Genomic DNA, 16,236 nt, shown 5'->3' with positions numbered 1-16,236 from the left:
GTTTTAATATCACATTGGTCGCATGTCATTTGGCAAATAAAAAGGCATTTATGAACGCTGATAAATTTGTAGTTGCTTAAGAAGCTAGAGTGGCTTGTGCAACTTCTGAAATAGAAGCTAGAAAACAAGCTAAAGCAGCATGTGCAGCTGCTAGGGCAGAAATTGAAGCAGATGAAACCGGAGAGAAAAGGACTTCAAGAATTGCTTGAACAAGAAGATGTAGATATTATGAACTGAATCTATCTTTCATTTGAGTATTGTGAAAAAACAATGATATCTCATTGATTTGGCTGTGTATACTTTCTTACAATTAAACTTGAGAGTGTTTCATATGCCCCTATTATACCTATACTTAGCCCATATACAAACAGTAGGATTTTTACCTTGATTCACTCGTGTCTACAACGCAACAAATTTTACCCTCGAATAATGTTACTCTCTCCGTCTCAAAATAAAAATTGTTTAAGGTTATTACACACAGATTAAAAAAATAATGATTGAGTCAATAAAGATAATAGACTTAAATGCACTTTTAGTCCCCCTAATTTAAGCATTTTAAACAATTGATCCCCCTATTACAAAATCAGCGATTTTGGTCCCTTTATTTTATTTCTCTTAGGATTTTGTTGGTCCCCCTCCACTTTTGCACATGTGGCGTGATGATTAGGACTAATTGTTTAAAATGTTTAAACTAGAGCGACCAAAAGTGCATTTAAGCCAAGATAATATTTTTACAAAATTATCCTTAATTGTTATTAGTTGTTATACATTTTCATAAATGCATAGTATGATTTTCTATCTTAAAAAGAGTGTAGACAATATTTATTAGAGGTAAAGTTGACAAAAGTTAATTAATGTTGCATTGGAAAATTAAAGTGACTATTATTTTGAAACAAATTTTTTTGGCTAGAAAGACACTTATTTTGGGACAGAGAGAATATGTACATCTCTGGACGCACTCTTTTTACGCATACGTCAACTCAATCTAATGTGGATATAGAAATGCATCTCTGGACACACTCTTTTTACGCATACGTCAACTCAAATTATTGAGACACATTTATTTTGTTAAAATTTAGTTCGAAGATGCATATCTGTATCCACATTAGATTGAGTCCGGAGATGTATCTCCGTAATCACCCTTAATTCAATATTCAGTGAGTTTTTCGGAAATGCATCTTTGAAATATGCTCTGTTAAGTCAAACCAGAAACAATGACATAATAATGAAAAAACAACATAAATTAACATCAAAATAAATATTACATAGATAATCATTATCGTTAACATAAATTTAACATTTCATTTCATCACAAACGGGTGGTTCTGGATGTTTCAACATTCTTAGAATAAATTTGACCGATCTTGCAACCGTCGCATCTACTTCAATCAAACTATTTGTTGAGTAACGGTAAAATGTACTCCACATAACCTTTAAATCTCCATCCATCTTCAGTTCAAGCATGATGAACCGTATACTTCATTTTTGTCAATCGAGGGTGAACGGTACTCGAGCTTGACAACTCTCTGATTTTATGGACATCGCAGGGAAGTATGTTATCAGAGACCCCAAATTGAAGTGGGGGGATTTGCGTCATTGAAATACTCAAATGTAAGATGAGGATATGCATTTATTTTGATTTTTGTAAAGAAAGTGGAAAGAGAGACCCTATTTATACAAGTTTTAGATTAATTTGGACCTTAGAAATCATATCCCTTCATCAGGACACGCGTTGATTTTTTCTTTTACAAAATAAGTGTGTTTACATAGATTCACATCCGCAAAATGTCAAATTTTGTTTTTTTAAACACTTAAAATGAGGTATTTGGAGATGGATATCTGAACACACCCAAGTTTGAACAAAATCAGTAAAATAAGCGGTACATAATTTAGAAACATAAAAAGTATCCAATAAATGTAAAAAATTTACCCCCAAATTACCTATTATCTATTATTACATCAAAAGCGCCTACTATAATGTTGACACTTTAACATAATTTGTGTCGGATCACCTATTTCCTAGGGGTCACAAGTTCAAATTCTTATAAATGCAAAAAAAAAATTAATTTAACGAATATATATTTTTCTTTCTTGCAATTATTTTTTAATCATAAAATTAAAGAAAAAAATGATAAAATATATATTTTCAATACTATTTTCTATTCTATATTCTTTGTATCATGTCAAACAAATAAATTAAAGACACATAATATTCTTGAATTTTCCCATATAAGAATATAGAATTTGCCGAAATTGATTTATAGTTTAATTTGCTTAACTTTTTCTCTACAATGATCATACGAATTATAATAAAAACAAAGAGGTAGGAATGTCTAAAATAAGAATTCTAATATTTCAACTTATATCAAAAATAAAATCACATAAATTTTTTACAATATCATTAGTAACAAATTAAGATAATTCTTTTTAAGAAAATAATATAAAAAATATATTTATCTAACCAATACTTACTAAGTTATATATATTATTTTCATAAAATTCATTAAACAATATTTATATTTTCGTGCAATTATTTTAAAATTATAAAAAGAAAAGAAATTTTAATAATTTTCAAATTATATATATATATATATATATATATATATATATATATATATATATATATATATATATATATATATATTATTAAAGAAAATCACACTTTGCTCATGCGACATTCTCACAAAATTCTTAATCTAATATGATGATGTGTCACTCTAGCAAAATTCATAATTTTTTATTTTAATTATCAGCTTGTTAAATTCTAACTAGCGGGATACCCGTGCGTTCGCACGGGTACTGGTACGGTACGCGTATTTATCTTCAAAATATAATAAAAGAAAGTCAAATTAATTTAATCAACAAATTTTATTATTTTTAAAAAATAATAATAAATCAGTGCCTATATTTTTTGTATATATAAAATTTTTAAATGAACAATTTATGTTTTCAAATATAAACATAATTTTTGTTTTGTATTATTTACAAAAAAATATTGTTCACTATCTTGATGTTCCCGTTATTATTAACTATTATGAATTAGTGAAAAAAATTTGTATTTATTAACTATATAAATAATAGAAAAACACATTTATGTTGTTGAGTAGTCTAATGTCATATCAAATTTATTAATAATATTAATTGTGATTTATATCTAGTTATACTAAATACATTGAAAAATTTTAAATATCTTTTTTAACAAAAGAAAGATAATGACATATTAAATGACATGTGCTAGTAGGGATAGCAATTGGTAGGGTGTGGGTAAGGTATCAGTACCAGTTCCCATACCGCAGTTTGAAAATTCTCCGTACTTGAGTCCATATCCGCGTGGACACCAACGTTTGAACCTGTTCCGTGCCCTATACTCATACTCGTTTACCCGCATTTCTAAAATAAATTCATGATCAATTATAATTTATAATGTGATTTTAAGTTTTTTTAACAACGCTCATAAAAAATTAAAGATGTTAGTGTTGAGTTCAGAAATTAACAAACGCTTGTATTAAAATGCATACAAATCTAATAGTGATGTATTTAATAAAATTGATAAGTATATATGTATATATAGTGATAAAAATATATATAAATATAAATTATGCGGGTATGAGGCGGGGTGACAGCTAAGGTACCTGTACCTGCGCTCATACTTGTTTATTTTAGTGGGTAATTACCCGTGCCCATTTTACGGATTTTTACCCTACTCATTAATGCTAATTTTTGTGGGCGTCCATACTCGTTTATTTTAGTGGGTAATTACCCTTGTCTATTTTACGGGTTTTTATCCTACTCGTTTAATGCTAATTTTTGCGAGTGCCCATTGGGGATGGGTCCAATTGCCATCCCTAGATACTAAGGTCGGATAGGAAACTTGATACTAATGCTTGAATTGTATAAGTTCAAATTAGTGAAAAGTGACACACATTTTTGTATTTTCACGTACATTAATTTAAAAAAAGATTGTATCTTAAATTAAAAATATTAGTTACATTAATAATTAAAAACAACACACTTTTTCATATTCAATCATATATTTTCTCGTATGTAAATATTAAATTTATTTTGACATTATTTATAAAAATATTTATGCAATCATCTGGTATGGATACCCGTGCGTTCGTATACGTACTGGTGTGATACACACGCTTTTGTTTTTAAAATGCAAAAATAGAAAGATAAAATTATTTAACGTTAGAAACGTTAGAAATTAACCGGCATTCCAAGTTTCAGTGAGCAACCAACATGAAAATACCAGCCCCTGGCTGTAAAAAAGACTTAATATTCAAAACTTGGATTGTCATATTCATCACTCCCATCATTTTTGTTAAAGAAGAAGAAGAAGAGGAGAGAAGAAGGGAAGAGTAAGAGAGAGGTGGAGGAAGAGAGAAGAAAGAAGAGAAAAGAAAAATTGCATTGATATCGAAAAGTTGCATTGGTAATAACATTCAAATTGAACCCGGTGTATTTGCTAAGAATATGGACCGATATTAGTTGGAATCAAAATATACATTAATTATTTTATTAAAAAAACTAATTAGTTGGGATAATATTTTAGTGGACTGACCAATCAGAACAAAGACTACTTTTGTATTAACCAAAGCATATTAATACAAAAATAGTTTGAATGATAGACGAAAGCATGTTACATGTATAGCTCAGAAAAGTAGTACTATTAACCAAAGTTTTCTTTTAAGATAATAGTATTAACTAAATTTACTCAACCTTGTAGACAAATAGTTTGAATGATAATCAATCAAAAATTTAAATGACAATCATGAATCAAATAATTAAGTACAAAATTCTAATAATACAATTACAATATCATCAAAGTTAATATGAAGATAAAATTTATTTGTTCATTTAAAACCAAACTCGCTTGAATATGATTTTCAAACACTTAAATATAACTTGGTCACTTAATTTATTTATAAAAATATCAGATTCATCCAAGAACATTTTAGATCCATGCAATTATGATCTATTTTATAAAATTAAATGACCAATTTGAAGATAGAAAAATGAAATGAAGAACCACCTTGTTCCTTATAAATAAATTATTCAAGACTTTCTTGAATTAACATTTGAAGACAATATAAGGGTTTTGAAACTCTATGGTAAACACTAAACAGGTGTAATATAGAATTTCCAAATATTTCCTAATCTGATATCATGCTATGGAAGAAGAAAAAAAACGTAAATTATAGCTCTAAGTTGGTACATCTAGAATGTATCTTACAATGGATAAACTTCAGAGTACCAAGATTTCCATGCTTCCATATAGTGGGAGTAAAGTTTTTTCAAAGCTACATTAATAGCAATTCATAACAACACATCAGTTTAATAATCTTCATTAACATAGCTAAATAATCAAGTCATTGTTTTAAATTTACATGTTTTAAAAGAAAATTATCATTTTTAACAGTTGTGCAAAAGATTAAAGTACTTAGTTGCCTTGATTTTGATACTGAGGGGAATGTTCAGTTGCTAGAGTTTCCCAATCATGCACCTGCTTCGTTTTAGTGTTCTCAGAAGTTTCATATTTGGATACAAAAGCCGAAGCAAAAGGACCGATTTGGTAGTGTTGTTGAAGCCTGCTTTTTATCTTCCTGACCAAGTCTGCTATCTTTTTCCATTGTCTTATGCTTCTTAAGGCTATGGCTAAAGTCTCCACCCATGAACAAATCTGATATGTCCCTTTCAAGCCTAGCCACCTGAATGTTAGTTTTCTTGTATCAGTGGTATGTGTCTGCATCAATTAGTATAATCATAGTTTGAGTAAAAACTGTGGTAGAAATAATCAATAAACGAATGAACGAACAAACACAAAATGAAACTGCAAGGAACATCACCTTCTCAATGAGGTTCATGGAGGTTAGCACATTTGCAATATAGAGTAGAATCATTTCCAGCTATAGAGTAGAATCGTTATTATTGTTAATAAACATGTTAACATATTGCATGGATAATAAAGCAGCACTAAAGAACACGGAAATCAACTCGGTATGAACACGGAAATCAACAATTCTCACATTAGAGCAGACAAAAAGCTTGACAAAATTCTGAATAAGCAGCACCAAAGATTTTTCTCTTCTATCTACAAAACATCAGAGTAGAAAAGTGAGCAACAAATTGCAGCGGGTACACTCATTTTCAGTGTTTTGAGGCTTTAAAAACATAGTTCTTGACTATTCCAGGCTAATATCAGTGTCTCAACAAATGACCACAGTGCCAAGTTTAAGTTCACCTTCTAGATTCTTATTTTAAAAAAATCTAACAATATGAAGAAAAAAAATCTATAAACAATTATCATATTTGATCAATTCACAATGATACACTTTGTATTTGACCAATTCCTTCAATCTATCTATAATGAATAGAAAACCATCAGAGACAAAATAACAAACATCTCCGATTTCCAACCATCCCTCTAAATCCAATGTCTCAACAATTGCCTTGTCATCTCCTATGTAACCTGCACTGACACCATAATAACCTGATAGTTAGAGATTTCCATATCTTTTTAGGAATATCCTCTGTGTATCAATTTCTAGAAGAAAACACATAAAAATTGCTTAGTTATTATCTTCTCAATAACATATAGATATATGATATGATATTTAATCATACCCTTCCATATCCCAACATCGTCTTTCAAAGCTAAAGACATTGCAATAACATCTCTTTCGAATATGAAACCGCCAAAACTTCTGTCCCCGCGACCAACATTCCAAAACTACCTTGGTATGTTTTCCCTTTGCAATACCAGCTTTAGCCTACAAGTATGTAAATAAAAGAACAGTGACTAAATCTCTAATAACATATTTGTGAATGTTCAATTTTCCTGAAATTTGAAAGGCAAAATTATGAAGATAAGTTCATCATAAGCTAGTATTTTTCATATGGTCAAGTATTAGTTATATGAATTCACAATCAAATAAGTACTTGATTACATTGGCCTCATAGCTTGTAAAATATACTCAGAAGCATTCAGTGTGAGAGTTTGACGTAAATGTATATGTCAGTGCCAATGAGCTCTCTAATATGAAAAAAAATTACCATATCAATATATGAAATAGAAAGTATAAACACATTAATTTTGCAAGAATGTATAGATATAAGTAAAATAAAACTACCAATATAATAAAGATATAACCAATGAAAGAATGTCTACTAACCTATTTTTTGGCACCACATTTAACCACTTTATAAAAGAGCTAGAAGATCAGATCAAAACCTTCAGTGCCACCAAAGCGCTCGTTTCTGGTTCGGTCCAACGGTAAGTGCGGCAGAAGGACAAGGCCTGATCCAGTGGACATGGTGCTTTATCTCTAGAAAAAGTTATAGTTTGCATCTGTAGATTGCATCTCCAGAAAAGTGCATTACTGACTAAGTGTCAATTTCAGCCTGCAAAAATTACAATTGTGTCGGAGCTTTCTCTCCAAGATGACTTTCAGTTTTGTCATGAGTAGAAGATTTTTAACTTACTCAATCCGTCGGAGCATGTTGCAACAATCATTTCAAGCAGGTTTCTCTTGGTTAACCATTGCATCACATCAATAAAATTGGGATACAATTGTTCTTCCAACGATCTCTGGCATTGACATCGGCGCTGAAATCACATACGATTTAAAGAGATAATATGCTTCCTTTTCTAAAGGATAATGAAAGGGTTTTCCAACTTTCATTGTGCTGGTAGTCGCTGGCGTTACTCCATTTCCCTTCATTCGAACAAACTTTCAATAATATACATAAACAAAACTCTAAAAGAGTAACAATTAGAATCGTAAAAAAAACTAAATTGAATTAAGAAAATTAAAAGTATGCAAAGCAGTTGAAATTGATTACGTGATATGATGAAAAATAGAAGAATGGATTTAGAAAAAGCTAACCTGAAATTTAATTCTGGGTTGGTGAAAATGCTGACCTGAAATTTCAAACACATAAAACCGTTGAACTTAAAACCATAAACTACAGAAACCAAATTCTACATAACAACAGTTACATCAAGAGTAGTTAGAGAAATTTTCACTTGTCTCACAATACAATCAAGAGGATTTTCATCTTTGACACCAAATATAAAAATCTTCTTCTTGTCAATAAGCTCTACAACACACGTTCAAATTTTAGAATCAAATATTCAATTAAAAATATAAAAAATCACACAAAAAAATAGTTAAAAAAAATCCTACAATATCTTCGCCTCTATAAAACCATTCAGCGGTAAAAAAATAGATCCTTGTCTTCAGATTCGAAGAACTCGACAATCTTTGCAATATAATCAGGTTTATCATCTTCAGCCTAAAACAACACCGTTTAGAAAATCAACAGAGTAAGAAAACCCCCAATCAAAACACATATAAATTCTAAAACCCTAAATCATCAACATTCAACAACATTAAACATACCTTGAGGCAAAATAATAACGTTGTTGCAAAATACTGTCGGTGGAACCGAACCGGTGGATAGAAGAGGAACCGTGAACATATTTTTAGTATAATGGAGATCTAAGCATATAAGAATAACATATTTGTTAAAGATAAGAGAGAAGAAGAAGAAGAAGAAGAAGAAGAAGAAGAAGAGGAAGACAGTGAAAGAGAGAAGAAAGGAAGAGCTAGAGGAACCGTTATAGAAGGAGAAAGATGTCGCAAAGGTAGAGGGAATCGTGTGTTGAAGGAGTTTTGAAACAATTAAAATTGATTTTTTTAAATAATAAAGCATGCTTAATTGTTAACCTAGCCAAGTGGCATACTTATGGACTAATAAGGGCAATTTAGGTTTTTAAACAACAATTAGATTTTTTTTTTAACTAGCGGGATACCCGTGCGTTCGCACGGGTACTGGTACGATACGCATATTTGTTTTTAAAATGTATTAAAGAAAGTCAAATTAATTTAACCAACAAATTTTATTTTATTTTTTAAAAATAATAAATTGGTGCCTATATTTTTTGTATATATAAATTTTTTAAATGAATAATTTATTTTTGGCTAAATTACAGTTTTAGTCCCCCTGTTTTGGTATTTTCACGATTTTGGTCCCCCTATTTTCTTTTTAAACAGTTTTAGTCTCCCATCCCAATTTTGTTCATAAATAGTGCATGATCCGTACATGAACAGTACATGACCGTACATGAACAGTACATGACCGTACATGAACAGTTGGTTCAAAATTAGGATGGGGGACCAAAACTGTTTAAAAAGAAAATAGGGGGACCAAAATCGTGAAAATGTCAAAACAGGGGGACCAAAACTGTAATTTAGCCTTTATTTTTTTATAAAAATATAATTTTTGTTTTGCATTATTTACAAAAATATTATTTAGTATATTGATGTTCCTGTTATTATTAATTATTATGAATCAGTGAAAAAATTTTGTATTTATTAACAATATAAATAATAAAAAAACACATTTATGTTGCTGATAGGTAGTAATAGTAGTCTAATGTTATATTTAATTTAGTAATAATATAATTTGTGATTTATATCTGGTTATATTAAATACATTGAAAAGATTTAAATATTTTATTTAACAAAAGAAAGATAATGACATAATAAATGATAGGTGCTAGTAGGGATAACAATTGGTAGGATATAAGGTACTATAGTACCTGTTCCCATACCTGCAGTTTGAAAAATCCCCGTACTCGAGCACATATCCGCGTGGGCACCAACATTTGAGCTTGTTCCCATGCCCTATGGGTACCTAAGTACCCATACCCATTTACCCGCATTTCTATTAAAAACTCATGATCAATTAATATTTTATCATGTGATTTTAAGTTTTTTTAATAACATTCATAAAAAAATCAAAGATGTTATTGTTGAGTTAAGAAATTAACAAACGTTTGTATTAAAATACGTATATATCTAATAGTGATGTATTTAATAAAATTGATAAGCATATATGTATATATAATAATAATAAATATATAAATATACATTATGCGGGTATGAGGCGGGGTGAGACCTAAGGTACCCGTGTCCGCACCCATACTCGTTTATTTTAGTGGGTAACTACCCATGCCTATTTTACAGGTTTTTACCCTACTCGTTAATGGTAATTTTTGCGGATGCTCATTTGGGATGAGTCTAATTGCCTCCCTAGATGCTAGGGTCGGATATAAAGCTTGATAATAATGTTTTGAATGTATAAATTAAAATTAGTGATAACTAACATACATTTTTGTATTTTCACGTATATTAATTTTTTAAAAGATATTGTATCTTAAATTAAAAATATTAGTAACATTAATAATTAAAAAAACACGCTTTTTTCCATATTTGAACTCGTAGATTGTTTTAAGTATTTCCAATACACTTTATTGAATTTTTTTTAAAAGTTCACATAGGAGAAGTAATATGATTGTTACCTATATAATTTAAGAGGTTGAAGGTATCATCAATCAAGGATGCCACACCGCTAATTTAAAAATATCAATGATTTGACATGATACATGGTGATAATTGATTGACTGTATAAAACTTTTTTTTCTTAAGTATTTGGGCCTTCCATCTATGATTGGGAGGAGTAAAAAAACCACTTTTTCTTTTCTAAAGGATCGGATTTGGAAGAAAATCAATTCTTGGAGAGGTAGATCGCTTTCCAAAGCGGGAAAAGAGGTTATGATTAAGTCAGTTCTTCAATCAATACCGGCATATATTATGAGTATCTTTATCATTCCTGATAATGTTGTTAAGGATATTGAGAAAATGCTGAATTCTTTCTGGTGGGGAGGAGGTAATAATAATAAGGGTATCAAGTGGTTGGCGTGGGATAAATTGTCTTGTAGTAAGAAGGAAGGAGGATTGGGTTTTCGAGACTTTAGTTCGTTTAATATGGCCATGGTAGCCAAACAGGGTTGGCAAATATTGAATAAACCACAGTCCCTCGTGTCCAGAATATTTAAAGCAAGGTACTTTCCTGGATGTTCGTTTTTTAATGCCACCATGGGTAGTAACCCAAGTTTTGTTTGGAGAAGTATTTGGAAAGCCAGAAGTGTCCTAATGCTTGGTTGCAGGTGGAGTATAGGGGATGGGAGTCACATTCAGGCAATGAACGAACCTTGGCTTCGAGGGAGGAAAGAGGGGTTTGTGGATGGCCCTCAAAGACAAGGTGCGTATAATATTACTGTTAAGAATCTTATGTTGCCTAATGTTAAACAATGGGATGTGCGACTGATAAGAGATCTTTTTGATAATACAGCTACGGAAGGTATCTTACAGGTTCCTTTGGTTGAGGATGTGATAGAGGACAAGTTGATTTGGAAGGAGGAGCAGAATGGCATTTATAGTGTGCGATCTGGGTATAGACTGTGGAGGGAACACCAAGTAAGGCATATAAGGGGGGAGAAGAGAAGAATTGGAGGAGTCTTTGGAACATGAAGGCACCCCTACGGGTTAAGCACCTTCTGTGGAGGATTTGCAAGGGCTGTTTACCGACCCGGCTACGACTCCAAAACTATCAAGTTCAGTGTCCGACAGGGTGTCAGTTCTGTGATGCTAATTTCGAGGATGATTGGCATGTTCTGTTTGGGTGTAGCACTACTATCCAATGTTGGCGGGCAGCAGGTTTGTATTCCGTAATTGCACCCCAGTTAAATTCCTTTGATGATGCTAGAGATCTTATTTTTGATATTTGTAGTAGGGAGGATAGGAAGACTGTTGGGAGAGTGGTTGTTATGATTGAGGTGATATGGAAAAATAGAAATAACAAATTATGGAATAATGAACAGGAGGATGCTACAACACTTGGTTTAATAGCGCTTAGTAATTGGCAGGCTTGGGTGGCGGCACAGAAGGAAACAGATTTGAATATCCATCCCCAACATCCTACGAATTGGGAACCACCGAATGTTGGGTGGTTCAAGTGTAATGTTGACGCGGGTTTCAATTCCCAAAAAGGCACCACGAATAGAGGATGGTGTGTTCGTGATAATCTTGGTCGTTTTATATTTGCAGGTGTTGCTTGGGATGTTGGAACTCACTCTATCTTGGAAGCGGAGGTCATTGCACTTAAAGAAGCAATTCAAGGAGCTATAAGCTTGAATCTCCGACAAGTTATTTTTGAAAGTGATTCACAAACGGTGGTTCAAGCCCTTCGAAAGAAGCACACGGGTAGCTCCGAGTTTAGTCTTATTGTTTCTTCTTTGCAAACATTGTTGCTTTCTTTTCCTAACTTTGAGGTGAAGTTTATTAAACGCCAAGCGAATTCGGTTGCCCACTCGTTAGCGAAGGCGGCCAATTCTTGGTCTAGGCGTAGTAGTTTCCATTTGATACCTCCTTGTATTGAACATCTTTTGAATAATGATATGAGTTAAGTTTGTTTTTGTAAAAAAAAAAATTTAATTTGATTTTTTTATATCCATAACAATTTAATTTAAGATGGAAGTTAGCCTTCTGAATACATGATAACTTCTACTATGAAATGGAAGGAATAGAACGGTTATAGATAAAAGTAGAGCTGTTACAAAATACATCAGCATATCTATTCCATCTTCATTTAAAAAATCTCATTGATTCTCCATTTTTAATTTTTTTTTCATTAATTCGTCCATTAAGGTACATTAGTATCTAACTTTTCAATTATGATATACTTAGCTAACCATCAATTATTTGGTGAAGGAAAAATCATTTATTGCATTTAAGTGACAAAAATGAAGCAAAAGAATTTCTATACAGTAACATCAATGCCCCTCTCCATTTTTAATATTTTATTCTCATTAATTCATCATTAAAATTGCTACATTAGTATCCAACTTTCCAATTACGACACACTTAGCCATCCTTCAATTATTTGGTGAAGGAAAAATAATTTATTGCATTTATGTGAGAAAAATGAAACAAAAGAATTCCCATACAGTAACACCAATGCCCCTCTTCTTCTTTATTGCTTTTGTTTTTTAAATAAAATTTCCATCTTCTTAAATTGACATCTATAACCATATATAAAAGACAATTTAAAAAAAAATAAATAATTAGAAGATGAGAAAAGAATAAAGACATAAATATTTAATTAACTTATTATTATTTTGATACGTGTGAATATAATTATTCTTATGTAATTTTGTTATGAGAGAGAATAATTTTTTTTAAGAAACATATGTGAAAACATAATAAAATATGTACATGTATTTGTGAAATAAAATAAAAAATAGATAGACAGATTTTCACATAATAAAATACATACATTATTTGTGAAATAAAATAAAAAAATAGATAGACAGACATGATAATTAAGTGAATTTGGATTTTCACATAATAAAATACATACATTATTTGTGAAATAAAATAAAAAACAGATAGACAGACATGATAATTAAGTGAATTTGGACAAACATATCTTATTTTAAATACATTTGAAATTATAAATAAATGTGTGTAATTAACTCCTCTTTAATACCTATTTATTTGATTATTTTCGAGTGATGTTATTATACGATTCATCTATTTTATTTTTATTTTTTTCAAAATATTTATTTAAAAAATATTTTAAATTAAGATCAAAATGAAATAAAAAATACGTTTGTGTTTTGACGTTGTGCACATTAAAAAAGCAGACAAACGGACACGGGAGTGCCCGTTTGAACACTAGTAAATAATAGTATAAATATGCCTTAAAAAACTAAATATATTTGGAGCATAAATATAGTTTTTTCATATATACAAATATTTGGATCAACCATATATTTTTCCGCATGTAAATATTAAATAACAACATAATATTTAAAAATATTATTTTAATTGTATGAATAAATATTAGTACCATAAATGTAACACCCCATACATAATTGACTAGTATATTATGCATGAAACGTTAAAATTGATATTGAGTACATACAAAAGCTATAGATATAGAAAAATTCATAATACAATACAACATGAAATTCTAACAAGAATTACAAAACATCTGTCTTCAATGGATCTACACAGCGGAAAGAGAGATCTGACGAGGTCTCCGAGCCAATACCACTTCAAGCCATCAATCCGAAACTGCTATCTGTCAAAAGCTACTAAACTGCACCTGAAAAATATAAGTTGATTGGGGTGAGATTATTAAATCTCAGTGAGTCCTCCTATCCTATGGGTCCACTCGGATCTACAGGGTACATGCATAAAAACCGAATCCACCATTGATCCGGGGTTTTTCCTCACATCCGGTACAAGTACGGAGCAAACACATGAATCGTCCACCATAGGAGTCATCATATCACAAGTACACAAATAGTACAACAAACACGTATGCCAAAACCCATACCCGTGTATGGGGAATCCAGAAGCGCGTTAATGCCTCGACTAGGTTATAAAAATACACCCTCGATGAGTTACACCCATGCCTATTGTCAAGAGACTCGTACAAGCACACTGCAAGAGTAGTTAAGCGGGTTCGCACAAGCCTATTTGACCGCGAGATGACATTAGCCGAAATGGCGTCATTGTCCCGGTAACTACCTGTACGCACGTGTGTTCACACCAAGTACCGAACCGCCATCTTGACGCATGAGCCCATCGGGCGAAAGCCTAGTAGTAGTCTACATGACTTCACTAGAGGTGAGTTACCGATTATGTGTTAACCTACGTGGTTACATAACCCCACCATACCGAGCACGCAAGTGTGTTAACTCCAAGTGGGAAAGCCTCCAGACCCTCACAAGCACACTGCAACGGTAGCTCAGGTGTGAGCCCAAGATCACATGATCGGGGCTGTCCCATTGATCACAAAGCCCGGGACGACTCATTGATCACAAAGCCCGAGTCATAAATCAACCTAGCCCCTGGCCCGCTTCGATTCAAGCATACACACGCATAACAAGCGCAAGGTCACACAATGCACACAAACCCAATGTTTAACCGAAACAACGGGCTTTAGCAATTATTCATGTTCCATCACATTGCATTCATAAAAGCATTAAGGAACAAGCATTAGTAGTTACACTATCACATTCGATTTATGCATGCTATTCAATATAAGAAATCGGACGGAAATAATGACATTAATGCATGTCATAAGATACCACACATTAAATGTACAAATGTGTACTAATAGTCAGGGAGGAGCTTGGTCACAATTAAAAACCAAAACTGCACTCAGGGGTAAGAAACATAGTTCTGCAGTCAGCATCTTCCGCTTAGCGGCTCCTGTCCGCTTAGCGGATTCGCGATATTTTATTTTTCCACAAACAGCATCTTCCGCTTAGCGGCCTCACGTCCGCTTAGCGGACTCGCGATTTTCTGGAAAAACAACCAGTATCCGCTAAGCGACCTTAGTCCGCTTAGCGGACCATCACAGATGCAGAAAAACGCAGAGCTAACCAGTTCTGCAATGGGGTACCTTAACCCCTAGAATCCACCTGCATGCGACAATTAAAGACATATCCAGCCAACAAATAACAAGAGCAACCAACAATTAACACAATTATCATGTTGGTGTCATGGATTTATGATTATTTCTCACAATCCCTAAACCCCAATCACTAACCCTTACATGCAAATCCCCAAGTTACTATCTAAGGACTCACCTTGGATTAATAGAGGTTTAGATGGTGTTAATGCAGCCTTTGAACTCTTATCTTACTCAAACTTCCATCTCCATTAGCAAGAAATTCGTAGCTCTCCATAACACACATTCAGCATAACTGACACAACTTCAAGGTCAGTTTTCTCCTCCAAAACAGAAGCTATGAACGCGAACCATAGGTGCAAATCGAAGAGAAATTCGTTAGCTTTCCAATGGGACCAGAATCGTTACGATCGGAGTTACGAGTTGAGAGTTATACCTGATTTAGTGGAGCTGTACCAATAGTTGCGAAAATGGATCTTGCTTAGTTCTTCTTCCTTTCTTGTTTCCAAATTCTGATGTGCAAGCCAAACAACCCCCTAAGTTCATGCAATTAAATCTAATGTCCTTTATGTCCACATGCAAGCACTAGATAAGTCCATTATGCCCTCCAACTTAACCTTATTTACAACAATGCCATTTAGTTCCATTCTAACCAATCCTCTTTGTTTCTAACCACTCCACTAATTCTTCTAATAACCATTCTTTAGATTAATAGAGAATAAGACCAATGATCTCTCTCTAATTACCATTTACTCATTTAAATGATAATTATCGGTGTCAAAAGATCGGGATATTACAATAAATAAATACATTTTACCCGTGTTCAGATTCATACAATTCTGGTATGGATACCCGTGCGTTCGTATGGGTACTGGTGTGTTACGCGCATATGTTTCTTAA

General features: G+C 32.1%; 1 protein-coding gene and 1 long non-coding RNA gene across 2 annotated transcripts; both read right to left on the bottom strand.

Moving 5' to 3' along the window:
* Positions 1-6,025: 6,025 nt before the first annotated feature.
* Positions 6,026-7,839, bottom strand: LOC131628657 (uncharacterized). Its single transcript, XM_058899483.1, has 5 exons — positions 7,486-7,839; positions 7,235-7,404; positions 6,628-6,773; positions 6,336-6,477; positions 6,026-6,094 (listed from the first exon to the last, which is right to left on the bottom strand). The coding sequence occupies exons 2-5, from the start codon at positions 7,349-7,351 to the stop codon at positions 6,026-6,028; spliced, it is 474 nt and encodes a 157-aa protein (XP_058755466.1). The 5' UTR covers positions 7,352-7,404; positions 7,486-7,839.
* A 5,928-nt stretch (positions 7,840-13,767) lies between these two features.
* On the bottom strand, positions 13,768-15,866 carry LOC131628698 (uncharacterized). The gene is made up of 3 exons (XR_009291871.1): positions 15,773-15,866; positions 15,515-15,673; positions 13,768-14,019 (listed from the first exon to the last, which is right to left on the bottom strand). It is a non-coding gene; the product is annotated as an uncharacterized LOC131628698 (long non-coding RNA).
* Positions 15,867-16,236: the final 370 nt, after the last annotated feature.

This window comes from Vicia villosa, unplaced genomic scaffold (genome assembly GCF_029867415.1).
Source record: "Vicia villosa cultivar HV-30 ecotype Madison, WI unplaced genomic scaffold, Vvil1.0 ctg.000470F_1_1, whole genome shotgun sequence".
In the NCBI taxonomy this organism is placed as follows: Eukaryota; Viridiplantae; Streptophyta; class Magnoliopsida; order Fabales; family Fabaceae; genus Vicia; species Vicia villosa.
Note: the sequence above shows the minus strand (reverse complement) of the source record. Positions and strands in the feature narration are given on the sequence as shown.

Excerpts from the sequence above, each read along its gene's own strand:
- LOC131628657 (XM_058899483.1), bottom strand. The coding sequence starts at position 7,351 with ATGCAAACTATAACTTTTTCTAGAGATAAAGCACCATGTCCACTGGAT. Across the intron at positions 6,478-6,627 it reads CGATGTTGGGATATGGAAGG|TGCAGGTTACATAGGAGATG; the intron begins GTATGATTAAAT and ends TTATGGTGTCAG. Across the intron at positions 6,095-6,335 it reads AGGAATTGGTCAAATACAAA|ATAGAAGAGAAAAATCTTTG; the intron begins GTGTATCATTGT and ends GATGTTTTGTAG.